General features: G+C 36.9%; 1 protein-coding gene across 1 annotated transcript in view; it reads left to right on the top strand.

Annotated features, from left to right (window-relative positions):
* CFAP43 (cilia and flagella associated protein 43) overlaps positions 1 to 18,803 on the top strand; it is a 50,492-nt gene that overhangs the window by 13,598 nt on the left and 18,091 nt on the right. Inside the window, exons 5-20 of the mRNA XM_064464101.1 lie at positions 124 to 274; positions 2,272 to 2,334; positions 3,470 to 3,549; positions 4,267 to 4,398; positions 5,523 to 5,639; positions 6,755 to 6,835; positions 7,640 to 7,788; positions 8,763 to 8,866; positions 9,921 to 10,061; positions 12,192 to 12,361; positions 13,078 to 13,230; positions 13,671 to 13,801; positions 14,516 to 14,681; positions 15,254 to 15,367; positions 17,019 to 17,096; positions 18,451 to 18,576. Of these exons, the coding sequence (XP_064320171.1) occupies positions 124 to 274; positions 2,272 to 2,334; positions 3,470 to 3,549; positions 4,267 to 4,398; positions 5,523 to 5,639; positions 6,755 to 6,835; positions 7,640 to 7,788; positions 8,763 to 8,866; positions 9,921 to 10,061; positions 12,192 to 12,361; positions 13,078 to 13,230; positions 13,671 to 13,801; positions 14,516 to 14,681; positions 15,254 to 15,367; positions 17,019 to 17,096; positions 18,451 to 18,576 (1,956 nt within the window). The remainder of the gene's footprint in view (positions 1 to 123; positions 275 to 2,271; positions 2,335 to 3,469; positions 3,550 to 4,266; positions 4,399 to 5,522; positions 5,640 to 6,754; positions 6,836 to 7,639; positions 7,789 to 8,762; positions 8,867 to 9,920; positions 10,062 to 12,191; positions 12,362 to 13,077; positions 13,231 to 13,670; positions 13,802 to 14,515; positions 14,682 to 15,253; positions 15,368 to 17,018; positions 17,097 to 18,450; positions 18,577 to 18,803) is intronic.

The raw sequence follows: 18,803 nt of genomic DNA, 5'->3' as shown, positions 1-18,803 counted from the left end.
ATGTTATACAAGTGGTCAGACTCTATGAGGCAACGATCTTTGTTTTTTGCCTTAAAATGCATGTAACTGCTTGTACAGATATTTGTCAATTGTTCATTGAATTTGTTTATTTTTGTGCTGAAGCCTAGAAATTATATTAAGCCTTCAGTGCATCCTACTGCCCACTGCTGGACTGCAACCTCAGAAATTTACCTGGGCTGTGAAGAAGGATATGTTTTGGCAATTGATGCTGAGACAGGCAGTGTTTCTGTTCTTCAACAAAAACCTCTACCTGGTAAGAAATAGCCAAGTTGTGTGTTTTGTTCAAGTATGGATGAAAGTGGATAGGCGAAAGCATTTTTTCCTTTCTTCTGTTCTCTTGTGTACCTTACACAAATCGTAAAGCTATGTTGTAGAACCATGTTTCTTTTATTAGTATGATAAACAGTTGAGAATGTCTTTTGAACTTCTGTGGGGGTTTCTTTAGCACCCAATAATGGCTTTCATTTTTCTTTGGCAAAAAAAAGAGAAAAAAACTCTAAATACATCAAAACTGATAAAATGAACAATAATTCCAGGAGCCCAGATCTTATTAACCAGCCCTACTAGATTAACATTAGCGGCTAAACACAGCCTTTTTACTATTAGTTAAGTACCAGTAATTTATTTTGCATGAAATATTGGAATGTCCTCATTTGGTATGTTAGCTAATGTTAGAACAGATCTTTGAAGACTCATGATGAGTCTTCAAACAACAAAATTTAATGTACTGTTGCTTAATAGAATTCCTTAAGGTCAGCCCTTATATAAACTATTTTCTAATTAAAACACTGTTTTCTAATGAAAACAAGGCTGTAAAGACTATCAGGCTTTACTGCAGAAAGCATGAAGCAGGGAGGGTGAATAGAAGATATCTTTAGCTTCAAACACAGAAATCTGCTTTTAATTTATTATAGAATGGGAGGACCTCAGATTGACTGCAACTTGCAGAGGCAACTTGTCTGCCATATGTATATTCCCACCTGTCTTTTTTCATGGGGACCCTTGGCAGGCTAATTACTGACTAAAGTTTTCTGGAAACAGCAGCCCATTCCATGCCTTCTTTTTTCTGGGAATTCTGAAGTCTGTCTGCTACCTGACACTTGCTCCCTTCTGTGCCTGTTCAGAGGGCTCCCAAGATGGAGGACGTGAGACACAGCCGGCATAAAGTGTTCTGGCGATAGCAACCTGTACCTTATCATCCTTTGCAGGGGTGGAAGGTGTCAGTCCTTCTGTGCACATGAAGTTCCCTAGTTCAGTCGGGTGTAAGAGGAGTACTGGAATATGCTTCTCCCTAGCACTAGAACTGGGTAATATCCTGTTGTAGACCAGCATAGAACTGTTTCTCTAATAAACACTGAATCAGTGTTAATAAACAGGCTGGTGATAATCTTGTTTTCTTCTTTTGCCATGTAATACATTATTTTTTAAGCAGCAGCAGCAAATATCCCTGACTTTCCCAAGTACTGTATCTCTGTTCAGTTTTGATAGTTAACACAGAACGGGAGGCTACTCTTAAAAAAGCCCAAAAAACCAGCATTATTTCTTTGCTTTTGAAATTATCAGAGTTTTAAATTTACCAAACCAAAATTTGGAAATCATCAACAAATAAAAAGCTGAGGTGTGACCAGAAATGTTTTTACCAGTTCAGTAGAAGACAACAAGAATATTTGCCATTCAGGCTTTTCCTTGGCTGGTGTATTCTTTGAGTCCTGTCCTAAAACTGTGTAACAAAATTATCTGATTCATACTCTGCTGAAGCTTCTGCTTAATTTAAAGCATACTGCAATCTGTGTCTATTTAGCAGAATGCTTAGGTGCATGTCCAACTTTAAGCACATGCTAAATTCCAGTCACGGTGTTGCAAACAGAATCATAAGCAGCCACAACATTTCGCTTTGGCAGTTTTTTCAGACTGACTGAAGTTTTCTTCATAAGTACATAAAATAAAAAAAATCATGGTTAGAAATAACAATATCAGAACTTAGCACAAGAAGATAGATAAATCTGCATCTGTACCACTCTCCATGCCAAGTGTTGCTATCTCCCTTTTACAGCTACAAGCTGAATCACAGAAAGATTGTGTCTGCTCAGTTGCATAAATGACAGAAATGGAGGATACTGGGGAAGAATGCACATTTTTGATGCAGTATACTGAACCTGGCATTTTGTTCAGTAGACTAGAATACAACTGAATTTTATTGCAATGTTGACATATAAACAAGGTTGATGTTATAAATTTTCTTTTGTGCAGAGTACATGCGTAAAATATCGGACGTGGTGTCATATGTTCGTAAAGAAGTACAGAAAAAGAAAGGTAATTTCCATGTTCAGATCAAGCTAATAGATTTTTAGGCAGCACGAGTGATGTCTGGGAGTAATAATATGTGAGTATAGCTGGAAACAACTGGTTAGAAAAACTTAGCTCACCCTGGCCTCTGTAAGACACATTGATGGCAATCTTTTATATGTTTACATGACAAATGATTAATAGCTTTTTTGCTAATAGACAGAGAAATGAATAGTCTCAGGAGAAACAGTGGCAGTGAAATAATTTTTGTTTATTCTAATTTAAGTTGGAAAAAGTGATGCTAGAATAGGTTCCCTACTGCTTAGTTTTAGTAACTTTTTTTAGAACTGCAGTCACTTGTAGTTTAGTTAAGTTAGGATTTAGGGGTTTGTTTCAAACACTTTGTTTTGAGCTCCACAGTACAAAAAAGAGATTCACATAATGGATGAAGTTCAGCACAGGGCCGTGAAGATTATTGCAGAGTTTAAGTACATGACATACAAAAATGGGCTAAGAGAAATATGTTGGTTCAGCCTGGAGAAAAGGAAATGGGGGATTTTACCATTGCTTCAGCTACCTAATGAAAGGTTACAGAGAAGATGGAACCAGACAGGCAAAGGACACAGTTTGCCTCAGTGGAAATTCTGGGTAGGTATTAGGAAAAAATCCCAAACTTTCTCAGTGAAGGTAGTCAGACATTGGGACAAATTGTCCAGAGAAGCTATGGAATTTCCCATCTTGGATATATTCAGACCTCAGCTGGGTATAACTCTGGACAAAATGATCTAACTCTGAAGTTGGTTCTGAGCTTGAAGTTGGCCCTGTGCTGACCAGGAGGTTAGATCAGAGGACTTCTAGGGTCTCTTCCAACCTAAATGACTCTATGATCCTGTTATTGACAAACTTTTATGTGGCTATTTAGCAGCCTTTACAAAATCAAATTATTTCTCAAATTAATTTCTAGTTCATCAGACAACAGCAGTACTGTCACTTCAAATTACGTATACCAGCCTTCTCCTTGATTTCACAGCAAAAAGTCAAAAAAAATATATAGCCCATGGAGCCTTTTTACTCACAAATAGTAAATTATCCCAGATTTGAAGTTGAGACCATTGTTGCAATAAATTAAATTTGAAATTTTATGTTGGTTTTGTGCTCTCAGGTGGCAAACCAAAGGACCTGCAAAAACCAGCTTTATTTGCCATGGCATTTTGTAAAGAGGGACTATACGCAGCTGGAAGTGTAAGGCATCCTTTATGCTTTTAACTTATTGCATGAAAATCAAAGAACATTCAAATGGAGTATATTTGCAGAATTCACTGCAAATACAAGAGTTAGAAAAAGGCAGAGGGCTGCAGAACTATAAAAGTCCTCTCTGGTGTTGTATATATTTTCTTTCTTAAGACTTGAGACAAGAAATCGGAAGGGAGCAGGGTGGGAAGAGGTTCCATTTTTGTAGTCAAAGAAGCAACAAAAGAGGGCAATCCTATTTTTGACAGAAGACAGTATTCTAGAGGAACAGAAAAGGATGGACAAAAAATAAGAAAGGAGAGGAAATGGCCAAGAGAACTGCCAGATTATTTTGTGCAAGTTCTAACTCAATGTTTAACTCAAACTGACAATGCCATTGTACATTGCTGCTGGACAGTTGGACAAATTCTTACACTGCCTCAAAAAACCAATATGAAATCTTAGGTATTAACTGATGAGCGAGTCTTATGTTATCAAAAGTGGACTAAGACTTGTATTAAATAACACCTTCATTTTTCAATCGATTTATTGTCCAGGGTAAGAGTCATCTGGATTTAAACATAATGAAGACAAATAAGACCATTAGTGATGGGATACAGTTAAACACTGTTACTTTAGAGATTATCAGAAGTTCTTGTGGTTCAGTTTGCCAGAGTGGGCTAGGATAAGTGACCCAGACCTCATGTGGATTTGTACTTTTCTGCACAGGAGGGCATTTTATTCTTTTATCATATCAAAGATCTGCAGTATGAGATGAAAATCTGCGCTGATATCTTACAACCTATATCCAGCCTCATATTCTCTCCTGATTACAACATACTTCTACTTGTCACTGACCAGGTATAGCATTTGAGATAATAGCATTACATAATGGGATGTTCCTGTGATTCTATATGTGTGTGCTGATACTGCTGGCATGATATGTCTGTAATGTAATCACACAAGTCAATATATTATACCAGAGGTGAACTTAGTTCATCTTGTCTTTGTAATGAAAGACAGGAAAGACTTTTAATGAAGCACAAAACAATGGTCAATTATAAAGTACCTAATGCTGAGATTTCCCAAGAGAAATACTTGTGTGGGTGGACAATGGAGTACATATTCAGGGTGTCCAGTGTGTCCAGGCCATGTGGGACCTACTAAGCATAAGCTCTAGGCTTTAGGTGTGCCTGCACAGTAAGAAAAGTGTAGCTTGGGTACTTGAGACCTACTGTGGCTATGCGGTAGGGTTGTTCTCTACATGTACCTGAATTTGTCTGGCAACCCAGTCCAATATCCTTCTTTGACCAGTCTGATGTCCAGAAGTCTTACACAAGAGTCCCAAATCCTCAAATTCCACCTGTTTTTCCAGAACTTTAATACTTTAAATTGTCATTTTTAAAGCTCTTCAAATGTCTTTATTGAGGGTGTGCGTGCATGTGTGAGAGTATGTGTGTGTAGGTTCTGGGTTCACGACAGCCGTGCAATGGTAACTATGGTCACACCCTCTGATTTCATTCTCCCTTTGTAAAACGAGTACAGAAGTTCTAAAAACTTTGTCCATATTAGTTATGAATCATTTCTAAGAGGCTTTGAGATCTTTAGGTAAAAATATCTCTTAAAGCTTAAGATTTATGATTTGTGTTTTATGTTGGTTTAGAATATTTATCGATTCCTGGAGTAACATGAAATAGGGTGTTTTAAAGTTATTTTTTAAAGCAATTTTAAGAAACAAAACTTCCTGAAAATGTGACTAGCTGGATCACTCTAAAATGAACTAACCTGATCTTCAGCTAGTGTAAATTAATATGATCCACTAAATTCGGCTGAATTCTAGTGGGCACTTTTTATCTCAGTTTAGTCAAATATAAAACTTCAAAGAGTGAAGCTCAGAAAGATGGGTAATTTTTGTTGAAGACTTTGAAAGCTTTTAATAAAAAGTTTTGTAGCCCAGTGATGGATTATTTCTCTTTATTTGTCAGGGGACAGTCTATACTTACAAACCTGCCCACAGTGGAGAAGCTGTCAAACTCCTGGACGCATGCAGCAGTTGTTTTCTGGCAGCTGATTTTCTTACTCCAGGGAACAAGTACTGTGTGGTAAAAAATGGTATTCTTCTATATAATAGTGGCTCTTTTCAGGTAACCAATATGTTGCTAAGGCACAAAATCAAAAGCCTTGCAGAGATTGGGACTGTTCTGATATTTGTTACAGTTCCGTGATTTCTTGTTAAGGAAGTAAATGGGATTAATTCATGTATGGCCTATAAAAGGGTCAGAACTTGCCCTAGAATTTAGAGTGGATAATTCACGGGTTGCTAAAATGTTGTATTGGTTCTGCTGTTGATTTATGTGACTCACTGTAGTTCAGGAACATAGCTGAGCAAAAGATGGATTCAATTCAGAGAACAGATGTTGGAACAAAAATTTCCTACTGATCTTTTCAGCCTCCAGCACAAATTAGAACAGCCTGAGAGATGCCTCTGCGCTGGGTCCAGGGACTAAGAAGGTCTTACTCATGGATCTGTCCATTCTGAGAAATTCTTTGCTTTCCTCCTATGTCTTTGACTTCCACAAAACATATATTTTAGCCAGCAAGTCCGATTAATCTCTAGGCAATGAATTCTTCAAGTAGCAAGCCTAGGAATCCTGGGGTCTTAATAAGTTAGGTTTGCTGAATCAGTTTGTTTGTCGTTAGCATGGGAATGATAAATTTTATCTGACTCTGAATGAATAATGTGAGGGTTGATTGATCACTAGCCATACATTACTGTGGAATTACAAAATTGACTGTATAAGAACTCAAACACCATTATGATATGCGTAATTTTTCATGTGAGAAAGCAAGACCTCTCCTTAAGCCCTTTTCTATGCAAAGAAAATTATAAACAGGGTTTTCTATTGCTGGCTGAATGGTGGGTGTCCTAATATTGATCAAGCTTGCATGTTTTGCACTAGATTATCTCATTCTGCTTGAAGACCATTCCTGTAGTTGCAGCAATTAAAAAAAATTATTAAACCTTTTCCTTAGGTATGTGTACCTTACAGCAACTGAACTTAAAGGAAAAGCAAGAAAATTGCAAACAAAACTAGTAACCCTTGATTTGCTATGCTCAGGCTTTAGTTGAATTTATATTCTATAGGAGATCACTAGTCACTTCCAGACTATTTGGTTATTCCACCCTCTTTTGACTATGTTTTTCTCTGTTCAACAGTCTGTAACAATTTCAGGTGAAGTACAAGTTTGGTTCCTGGAAGATGGAACTTGCTTCAGCAAGCTAAACCTTGATATTGAGGTACACGTAACCAGGAGCTTATATAGTGACTGATACTTAAAGTTTTCTTTAACATTTTTCAATTCATAGCCTAATGTTCCACAGATTTTGATCAACCAGTGCTGAGGAAAGCTCAGTAGTGTCTTCAAAGAACCCATTAAAGAGATTTAAAAAATATTATCTTTCAGAATGTTTCCTTGAACTAATCATGTATTTAACTTGGCCATAAAGCAGAGGAAACATTTCAACCGAATGTCCTAGTGGTGTGTCTTTAAGCATATATTTGTAAATAGCAATCTAAATTTTTATTGTGTTTATTAAGTTTTTATTTTTAGTGAGTGTCAGAACTGAAAGGAAAATTAAATGCCTTGACTGATCTGAAAAACAGGTTTTAAGAATTGAGTTGATAAGATACTTCAAACTGTTAATGTTTTGTCCGAATTTAAGATGCATTCAAACCCTGAAATCTGACCTGGTAAGAAAAAAAATTCCCTTTCTATTACAGCTGCACACATAACAGTGCACTCACTGTTTTATTTAGATGGAACTTCTTTCACTTAAAATCTGGATAGTGGATATTATGGGTTTTTTTCTGAGAAGCGCAGAATTAGCTTTTGGTATGTAGATACAGAGCATAGGTAAAAATGCCTATGATGTCTCTAAAATCCTTTCTTTGTTAAAATAAAAGTTTTTTTAGATAAACCACTTGGGGTTTCTTCTCCAAATTTTAGGGACTTTTACATAGTAAAAGAAATTGCATACTAGCATACAGCATAATATATTAAAAGATATAGAAGTTTTAAGTATCTTTTACTTCTCAAGTAGGCAACTGCTATGGCTTGCTGTCCCTCCTCCAACTGTGTTGCTGTAGGGACCAAAAGAGGTCAAATTTATTTCCTTGATGTTACCAACGTCGAAGCTCCACGGGTTGTTCACAGAATTTTTCTTTCCAAATTTCCTGTGCTGTCTTTGCAGTAAGTATCTAGTAAAAAGGGCAGGAATATTGTCAGTTTCTTGCTTGAGTAATACTGTTAGTTGAACAAAAAATTTGAAGTTTTTATTCTAAAAATAACAAAGTAAAATATTTTAACAGCTTCAATTTTTTCCAACGTATCCTGAATTGCTTGCAAAAGGAGTAGTAGCAGGATTTATATGAAAAAAATACAATAAACCTCTATTTTAAGAAGGTTTAACCAAGCATTGAAGATCCTTTCTGACAGATCACCATATGCCGTAATTATGCATAATTCCATGTATCTGAATTTAGAGGGTTATTTCTCACTGAATAAAAATTTGAGGTTTTATGAAGTTAAGTTTAAGCTTTTTGGTCATCCCTTCTTATATTAATTATTTATTTGCCTACAGTTCTAGAATTTACCAGTCTTCCTGTAATTAGCACTAGTGACCTAAAGGGATTTTTTTTGTTTCGTTGGTTCTTTTTTTCTTCAATTATTGAAAAAACTGGGAGTATATTGCTTCTACTTTTTAAAAAAGAGAAGGGATTTTGAACTGTTAAACTTTAATATAAATCTGCCTGTTATTTGGAGACTCAGATGTGATCTCTTTTCAGTTACCTAAGACAAAACATTTAAAATAGATTCAGAAAGCAACTTATTCAAAGTCGAATCAATGTAAACAAAGGCATGTCTATTCAAAATAATACCAAAATCTGTACAGTGGTTTTGTTTTTAAAGAAGTGAACTTCAAAGAAAGATTTAATAAAGTTGTTAGCATAGACTGCTGTGGAGTAATTGACCACCCACTCAATTAGAAATTGCACTCATAGCACTGGGCTTTAGATCAGGCTCTAACCCTGTAAACCTAGAAGCTGAAATTTCAGTTGTGTTTATGCCCTCAATGAATTCAGCAGAGCTATGGGAGTGGAATTATTTAACCCTTTTTATTGACTGTATTGAACTCTTTTCTACTTGGTTTATGTTTCACCTAGTTATGATCAGGGTGGCCAGTTCCTCATCACTAGAGCTGCAGAAGGATATATCTTTATTCTAGATGCCCGGCCTTCAAAATTATTCCAAGTTCTTGGATATGTAGGTAATATATGCAACAACATTAATCACATTGTGTTTTCGCTATTTGCTGTATTTTAAGTATACTTGCTGGTCAGACTAAGCCATCATTCTACTTATTTTTCAGGAGGACTAAACATATTCTTCCCACCTATTTCCCAACCATATTTTGTCCTGGCCAATCTTTTTTTTTTTTTTAACTTTGTAATTTTGTTCCTCTGTTAGCAAATACCCCAACATTACTTTTCTTCCAGGGCATATGTAAGTCACAGGGAAGAGAATGGATTAGCTGACCAACTGATCTCAACTCCAGGACAACAAAAGTAATAGTGCTGCCAAAGAACTTAGGGCCTTTGTGGCTCACCATATGAGAATTTACACTAAAAAACTGTAGGCCATGATAGCTGGGTGCAATCTCCTGTTAGAAATGTCTGCACTGACATCTTTAAAATAAGGACTGCTGGAATTGTCAGCTTTGCTGGTTGATACTGGAGAATGAAAAATGATGGAATTTTAACTCAAAAAAATTCTTCTGAAATTTTTAAATTTATTTATGCAGTCTCTCAATTCCAGTAACATCATACTTATATATGTCATCAGTGCATATAGATCATCATAATTTGAAATATAAATGACATTATCATTTTAATTGGTTTGGCAAATATAGAATTACATCTCCTTAGATGCCTTTCAGAATTTGCCTGATCATGTTCTCATTGTCTGGCTGGCTTCTTAGAGGAGCTTTTCTGTGCTTTATTGGGAAGTTTTCGGCAGACAGCCTCAAAATTGCTACAATTCAAGCTGGATGTAAACTCAGATTTGAATGTTTAATGTAATAAAACCACTCTGGTGCTTAGCGTTCTCAGCACCCAGTGCCTGAAGCTGAAGTTATGTGTATGCAGTGCCTTCTGAAACCAGGTTGTGGCTTGTCTGCCATTTTAATGCAAGTTCAAAACTGTGTGGTTGAGCTGAGATGTGTTCTGAACATGGATCTCATATTGTTTCACGTGATACCTTAGTAAAAACAATGTTACCATGATTCAGTAACAATTTGCATTGCTGTTCCCTACCTGCTTCAGTGGTTGCGGATGAAGTGCTGGATCTTTCTGTAGTTTCTGACTTCAGGAATGACTTAGTTGAAGTGGTCATACTTCTTAATGTAGCAGATGTCCAGCGAGCAAGACTGGAAATTTTTTGTCTAGCTGCAGCACTCACAACAGGTAAGAATTGAAATATATATTATGTGATATTTTTCTAAGGCAAGAACATATTATTGCCGTCCCTTAATACAAAATATTAACAATCTTAGTATCTATCTTCATCTCAGCTGTACATTATCCTGGAATGCCATTTCTCATAGAGCAGTCTGTAGATTTATAGTCAGCTGTAACATTCCCGCAGAAAGACTGATACTTTGTGGGAAAGCCAAGGAAGGAAGAAGTAATTCACAAGCAGAATCACAACGCCATGACTTTACTACTACTACTACTGGTTGCTGTATTGTTGTTATTATTACTACTACTGTGTTGGCAGTGCCCAAAGTCAGCCTTGTGCTTGGCATCACCCATATGCAAGACTAGCATATCAGATGTTCAAAGTGGAATCAATCCCACCAGCCTCTTCAAAGAATTATAGGTATATGATAGCTCATTAGGAAAAGGTTAAGGGTTGACATAGCTCAAAAAATAATTATTCCCTGTCTGTTATAGCGTTTCTATATAAAAGCACAAAGGTAAACGTATTTATTAATAAAACAATTAATCTGTTAATATTTATTATTTACTAATAAATAAATTATTAATTAAAATATTAACTAGTATCCCAATAAGCAATGTTACATGGAAACACTCTCTGAAAAAATTTGCCCTGTGAGGAAAAGGAAAGAATTAAGGAGACTTAGGAATAGCGTTCCTCCGTTCGCTTTCTGGAAATCTGTCCCTGTGCATCTGCAGTGTGCAATGTACATATTGGAACATCAGTTAGAATCTCTGTTCATAATATGGAAGTAAAATGAAGGGAACCTGTTAGTCTTTCACTAAATTGGGTAACCCACACTAAATTCTCAATTACTGTTCATGATTTGTTCCATATATGCCATCCTCAACTGTGAAACAACTCAGTAATTTGTGCCATTCAGGGCACTGCTATAATATTATAGCATTTTGGAGGTACTATAAGCAAGAAAAAATGGACCTGAGTGTCATGGGTGATCACAAAACTTTTGTGTCTGATATTGTAGGAATATCTAAAACATATTCTAGGAATGCATTGATTTGGAGCACTTTCTGGAATCAGCAGGTAAGCTAATTCAGTTTTCAGGAAAGGGCTTAAATGCATTAAATTAACTAAGGCACAGCACAGGCTAGTGTTGCGCTTGGTGTCTTCATCTATTCTATTCTATCATGTAGCCAGCTTGGTTGGCAGTGGCACTATGCACTTCAGTTTTATGCCTCTTCCACTTAAGAATTGCCAAATCAATATAGTTTAAGGTGTCAGTGATGTCTTCTGTCTATCACATTACAGCAAAAGGCAGCCTGTGTTCATTATTAACATCATTCTATTTTTATATCATTTTACTCACATGATATGCAAATGAATTACTAACAAAGCCTTCTGTGGAGAAAACTTCCATAAAATTGTTAGTAAACCTCGTGTCAGATTTTCTGGTTAATTACATATTATTTTTAAAAGGCCTTAAAATTTACAAACTTTTAAAAAGTACTTTTCAGTGAAGTTAGTGTATTCTTTAAATATTCACTATGTTGGGCTTCTTTTTGGGCCCAATTTTAGACGTATAAAATGCTACTTGATTTTCAGAGTTACTGAAGATCTACAGTTATTGCATCAGTCTTAATTTCAGGTGTCTCGTTAAAGCTCAAATTAAGCAACCTAAAAGAATAAAATGCCCTTTTGAAGATGTGAACTTAAGTGTTTTAACCAATACCACCCAGGCTCTGTGTACTTCATGGCAGAGATGCCTAAACAAGTTCTAGATGAAAGCAATGATGACGTAACCCTCCGTGCAAACTAATTAGCATTCACTGCTTACATAATACCCAAGAAACAGGGTAAATTCATGTATATAAATTGTCACATTACTGTGGTTAAACTGTTTCTAGTACTTCAGAGCTAGTAGAGCTCTCTCTCTGCTTTACTGCAGTGGGCTATATCAGCACAACCCACAGAGTTAGTGTTAAACCCAGGTATCTTAATTCCCAGTCCCCTCCTTGAAAACTCACATAACGCTCTCCCCTTGCTGAGATTGGTTTTCATAATTACTTGATAGGTGAAGCACCTGCATTAGTCGTAGTGATGCCTCTTCCTCCCTATTTCTTTTTTCAATCTTTTAGATAATGATAAGTATGTTAATGAACAAGGAATGCTTAATGCTAGTGCCATTAAAAAGGAGCAATATGATCTGGATTACCCTTTGAGCTCAGCAGTCAGATTGAAGGATAACGTTGTGTATGGCTACTGTACCTGTGCACCTTTCATCTGTAAATACCGTCTCTCTGAAGAGGTAATTCTCTAAAGCTGCTTTATTTTGGGTGGTGGTTAAATAACAATGAACAAAGACCATAGATGAAGTTAATATAGCAGGATATTTTCTTAAAGAAATTCTCTCTGCACTAAAAATACCTACTCCATCCATAAACATCAACTTTCAGTACCCTACCACCTGCTCAGAAACCTGGCAAAAGCAATCTCCTTGTTCTGTTACAGAGAAAGCCAAATATTGGTTCTTAAACTCATAGAGCTTGCAGGCACTTCTCATGTAGCTTCTGTACTGAAGCTGTGCTTTTGTACAGTCTGCTGAGTAACCTGAATATGCAGCTATAGAAGGAACTGAGCCAATGTGAGCCCATGACTCTAAGACACAACTGCAAACCCAGCCCAGCTCTGCCTTGAAATGAAGTAGTGGGGGCTTCAGGAAGCCACTTTCATTGCCTGCTGATAAACTGGAGCTCTCTGCAGCTCAGAGGTCTCCCTCAGTTTAAGAGTCAGGTCAAGCAAGAAGGTAATTCCAAAGGTGAGCATTCTTCCTTGACAAGTCCTATACTTTCTGAGCCAAGAAACTCCAGGCCCAAACATACTGAATATAGACCCTTTTGAAGAGGTGAGAAGCAAATCAGCAGCATTTTAAATTGCAATGCACATGATAACCCACAAAGTTCTCATTAGTCTTCTCAAAATAGCATCATCTGAACTGCTGCTAACATTTTGTTTGTTTGGCAGAATATGTTGGAAGATTCATCAGTATTTTTATCAGAAGAGAGGACTCCTACCAATCAGTTTGGATCAGGTTTCCTCTGTTTATCACCCAACAGCCAGTGGCTGGCATCAGCAGCAAAGGATGGTGTTTTGTTCATCTATCATACTTTTACTATGGTAGGTAGGCATCCAGGCACAGGCTTTGTTTGGTTTACATGAGAGAGGTGTGAAAGTTACTTTCATTTACTGTAGGCTTTTCTTCACTGGAATATAAGGTGTTCCAGAAAAATTTATGTTGGACGTGAACTGACGTAGCATTATACATTACAATTGTTTTTATAACGAATGTCTATAACATCATACAAACTACTTACTTTGTTCTCCAGTAAATCTTAGGGTAGACAATTTTACTGTACCTCTTTATCTCCTGCAAAATCAGTCTACTACAAACTTGCCCCATCTGTAGTCAAAAAGTTTAAACTCATAAATCCTAGTCTTTTATGTACTTTGTATTGACAATTTGGATTTACTTTTATCTAAAAATAAAGAAGCATAGTTTACAGACATATTCCATTACAGAAACATATTTGCTGATACTGCTTCTGTGACTTTTGTAGGATATACTTGCTCGAAAGCATTGCCACTCATATCAAGGAGGGGGAATCAGATCCATGGTATTTTCGCTGGATGGCAAATTCATCCTCGTTAATGGCGAAAATGATGGTGCCCTGGTGTGTCTGAAATGGAAGTATGTATGAAGTGGCAAACCAATATTGATGATGTAAATTCTTGCGTCTTGACAGACTGATTTTTGCATCTACTTGTGATTCTAGATTTCCTTTGTATTAGTCTCAAAGTGAGGAGAAGAGTTGGATGGAAATTATACCACCCCTCTCATCTTTAGAGGCAGTCTCCCTAGCTCATGAAAAGTCTTGTACTTTGGGTATGGTTGCAATAAAACATATAGAAGTATCTTCTGATAAATATTACCCAGAGTGAGCTGCTTATAACTCTCAAATAAACCATCTGGAAGGGGCTCTCTGGGGATGTAAGGGAGGTAATCTCATGAGATACTTTTTTAACTCAGCATTTAGGAGACATCACAGCTTTAATGGGAATTCAGCTGTGCCAACAGAGAACTCTTAGCAGACATTAGGAGTAAGAGACACTTGAAACTACAGCTTTTCTTTGGTGTAACAAATTTTCAGTTAAATGCATAGATCAAGAATGACTTCGCCAGAGCAATATTTCTAATCTGGGTAATCCATCTTTTGGAATTTCTAATTCTGTGGAAACTTCACTTAATTATGCAATTCAAGAACTCAAACAATATTGAGTTTTATGTGAAACATTGAATAGGCGTTTTTAAGCAATTTAATAATTGTGTTATAAAGAATATTTCATACTTCATCCTTTTCCCTAATACACAAAAAAATACATCAGTTCCCTTTCTGTTTACTAGGAAGATAAAGAAAATGGAAGTTAAAGAAGCTGCTTCTCACTGGCAGTCTCTTCTTGCTATACTGAACAAGTCTACTTTGAATGAAAATGCGGTTTTAAAATCTATGGCAGAGTGGCAGTTTGACCCAGAATCCGCATTGGAATCACTTCCAGAAGAGAAACTTATGGTATTTTCTTTATCTTTATGGGGGGGAAAAAAGTTTGATCATTAACCTAAAATTGCACATGATAAAAACTGTCCTCAAAACAAACTCTGATCTTTTTGTAAAAGTAGAAGAATACCCCTGAGGATGGGCTGAATATGCTTAATTATTAATTTGTGGAATAGTATAGTCAAGGAAATGGAATAGTTATGGGAAGATGACATTCACATCTTCAATTTCACTTGGTTTCTTCAACCACGGAAAACTCTGTGAAAATCAGTTTCTCCTCATGCGAAGTTCTGTCATTCCCAGAGTGATGTTACTGCTATACATCGTGGGTTACTAGTCCTGTATTTTCCTGTTGAAATCAAGCAAAGCAGTGATTAGAGATTAGTACAGTCAGCCCATTTGAGTCAAAAGGCTTTGCATAATAGCAAGGGTTTGCAGGATCAAATCTGGGGACTGGTTAGGGAATAAAAATGTTGTAACGTGCTCTGAAATTTGGTGGTGTTGCTTCTAATGTGAGTCCATTTTTTATTTCATTTCTCTCATTCTGTCTAAGTACCTGAAGTAGGTGTTTATATCCTTAATTTCAGGAATCACCACTTAAATCTTCCAATGTAGAGGTGACAGAAGAAGATGGAAATGTCACCCCTTTGTATTCAGCCAGTACCAATGACATGACATGGATAGATCAGAAAATAAAGAAGGTACTTTCTTAGAACTAATACAGAACTTTCATAGAAGTATTAATCAAAGCCAGAGTTTTCAAGAGTCTGTAGTGATTTGGGGTGCCAAATTATATGCTGTAAAAGGAATCTAGTTTCTGAAGCTTTTTTGACATTTGGATCTCTCTTTAAGTCATTGTGATCTAGACTTTTAGAAATCCTAGGTCAAGGTTATAAACACATTAGAGAAGGTACCTATCACAACAGGAGCTCTAAAGACCGAAAGACCACTTCTACACAAGGAGTAAACTAAAAAAAATTTGCCAGAGAAATTGGCTTCCTTTAGAAACATATAAAGACTTTTTTCTTCTAAATGTCAAAAAGTTGCACAGAAGATTATTACTAGAAACCAAGCAGGTGCTCTTTTCTTCCCAAGGGCCAGAATAACAACCTCTACTGCACTGATAAATCAATACTCAACAATATGACATTAATTACAAAACCCCTGAGGTTTATTTCAGATTAAGGTTGAGGTGAGTACGTTATGTAACCAAAGCTTTCTGTAAGTGAAATGCATCAGAGATCTAACTGTCTACCGAGAGGGGATTTAGCACTTTGTGAGCCTGGAAACTGCTATGGTAATGTTAGTATAGATTTTTTTCTTCCCAGAAATATGAATTTATGGATGCTAGGAGGTTCTTTCTGATATGAGCCAGAGCTGTGTATTTTATCCAGCTTTTGCAGTTCAGTGCTAAGACAACGCAAAATATCATTGCTTTCTGCATGATCTCAGGAGTGACTTTCCAGATTCTGATGCTCAAGTCAATCTAAGACATACTGCCACTGAAAGTGGCATCTTCTCCATCCCTTTCCCAGACGTGTATTCCTGTTTCTGCTTTGATGTTGGCACTCATGCTTTGGTGTCTCTGCTGAGATTTTTTGGCAAATCCATGGGACTGTGCATGCACACGAGTACCATATGACTGTTAGTATCAGCTAGGGACAGGTGATGAGAAGCAAAGGTTGAATGGCAAAAATGTAGTCCTGGGTTGTTTTAAGCTGCTCTTAAATGTCCTAAGAGACTTGCACCTGACTTTTAGAGGATGGAGTCCATCCAATGTCAGAATGATACACCCCTTCCTTTCAATCAATAGCCATGATCCTACTTAAAGTTGTAAACTTATTTTAGAAAGCAAATTCCACAGCTGCAGACTAATTGCAATTTTTTTCCTAAATGATGAATTAGCAAGGCTGTAGGGGCAAAGAAAATTTCACAGATTCCAGAGTGAGTAACAGATGTTAGTTTACTCGTGTCTTTAAATATCCCACTGGAAATGCTTAGTGAGAATGAAAAAATCTAAGGAATGTAAAACACTTAACAAATTCTAGAAGTAGGCTTTGTGCAGTTCAGTGTGTCTGTAGTCATTGCACTTGTAATTACTTCTTTCTTTAATATTTTCTTTCTTTTATGTTCTGTTGCTGTACAACCAGTTTACAACATGACCTGGTTGTACAATCTTTTTTCTCTTGAGCAATTCTAAGAATCATCCTACTGAATTAGGATTATATCTGTTTCAGTTATTAATCCCTTTAGAGTTTTGTTTTCTGTACAGCTAATGTTCTTTTAGATTATTTCAATTTTTTTATTTCTTGTCTTTTTTTGTCTTTCAACAATATATTTATTGTATGTCAGGTCATTAGAGAAGAGACTCAGAGATTTGCTAACCAGAAGAAAGAGCTGCAAATGGGAATTAAAAAACTGCGTAAAACTGTGAGTTTCTTACAAGGGTAATGGCTCAGCTTACTGGTTTTGTTTACAGGTACGCTTACTTAATGGATATCAGCTCTAGCACTTTGTTACATTTTTGTCATAAACTCTGAGCAGACAGGTAATAAAGAGGAATCCTTCTTCAGGGATTTACATGCTGAACCTGCCAGGAAATGCTGTCTGGTTCTCAGTTTCCTTTGCTCCAAATAAATATTCTGTACCACCCTTATACATTGAGCAATCTATTCCCTCAGTGGGCTAGTTTCTGCCTAACAACCTTCCGTTATAGAAACTACTGTCCTCTCCTCTTCCTTCTGTTTCCTTCCATAAAAACTGCTATCTGCAAGAGGATAAGGCAGAGGGGTCACCTAGAGCAGTCTGCTCAGGACCATGTCCAGAGAGATTTTGATTATCTCCAAGGATGGAGACTCCATGACCTCTCTGGGCAACCTGTTCCAGTACTGAGTCACCCTCACAGTAAAAAAGTGTTTCCTTTTGTTTGGGTGGAACCTCTTGTGTTTCAGTTTGTGCCCACTGCCTCTGGTCCTGTCACTGGGCACCACTGAAAAGAGCCTGACTCCACCCTCTTAGCACCCTCCCTTCAGGTATTTATATACATTGATGAGATTGCCCCCAAGCCATTTCTTTTTTAAGTTGAACAGTCACAGTTCTCTCAGCCTTTCCTCATACCAGAGATGCTCAAGTCCCATAATCAACTTCATTGGACTCTCCAGTATGTCTGTGTCTCTCACCTCCCTCAACCTGCTAGCAATACTCTCAGTACAGCCCAGGACACCATCAGCCTTTTTTTGCCGCAAGGGCACGTTGCTGGCTCATGTTGAACTTGGTGTCCACCAAGACCCCCAGCTATTTCTCTGCAAACTTGTTTTCCAGTTGCTCACCAGTACATCCTGGTGCATGGGGCTGTTCCTACCCAGGTGTACAGGATTTTGCACTTCCCTTTCTTGAACTGTATGAGATTGATAACAACTCAATAAAGTGCTCAGAACTAGGTGCAGTTCCCTTCTGCATGAAATAGTTCACAACTTAATAAAGTGATAACAACTTAGTAAGGTTCTCAGAACCACAGAATAAAGAATTGTATACTACAGGTTCTTAGAAAGTATACACAACTTCACATATAACATCCAAATCAACTTTAAGGTTAAATATATTCACATAATACGCTCTGTCACTAGCTACAGGCAGCACATGCTACTGATTACCATGAAGCGGTTAAAAGTGGAGGCAATTAAAATAATTTTCTCTGATATGAAGTTCTATAGTTAAAAATAGCATTTCCTCAATTTACATTCAAATTACTTTTTATTCCTTATACTCATTTTTTAAAAAACAGATTCAGGAAATGATGCATGAAAATGAACAGGTGCCAGACATTGAGAAACTGGAGCAGCAGGAGTTCAACCTGGATATAGAAGAACAGGAAAGAGCGCAAGCAGAGGCTGAACAAGAAGTGGCCAGGGTATGATAGAACGGGGGAGGACATTTTAAAACTAGCAGTGAAAAAGAGAAAGAATGATTGAAGAACAGAGGCTGATCTCAAAGCTGCTGTTCACTGCTGAGAAGCAGGAAAACTTAAAAGTAGTTAAAGTCACTTTTTGAAGCAGGTGAAGCTGCTGACGCAGACATTGCCGATGGGAATACGATCTATGCTAGAAACTATAAATCTGACACTGTGGCCTTGAGCAC

The sequence above is a fragment of the Phalacrocorax carbo genome, chromosome 12, assembly GCF_963921805.1.
Source record: "Phalacrocorax carbo chromosome 12, bPhaCar2.1, whole genome shotgun sequence".
NCBI classification, from domain to species: Eukaryota; Metazoa; Chordata; class Aves; order Suliformes; family Phalacrocoracidae; genus Phalacrocorax; species Phalacrocorax carbo.
The sequence above is the reverse complement of the archived record's forward strand: the minus strand, read 5'-3'. Positions and strand labels throughout refer to the sequence as shown.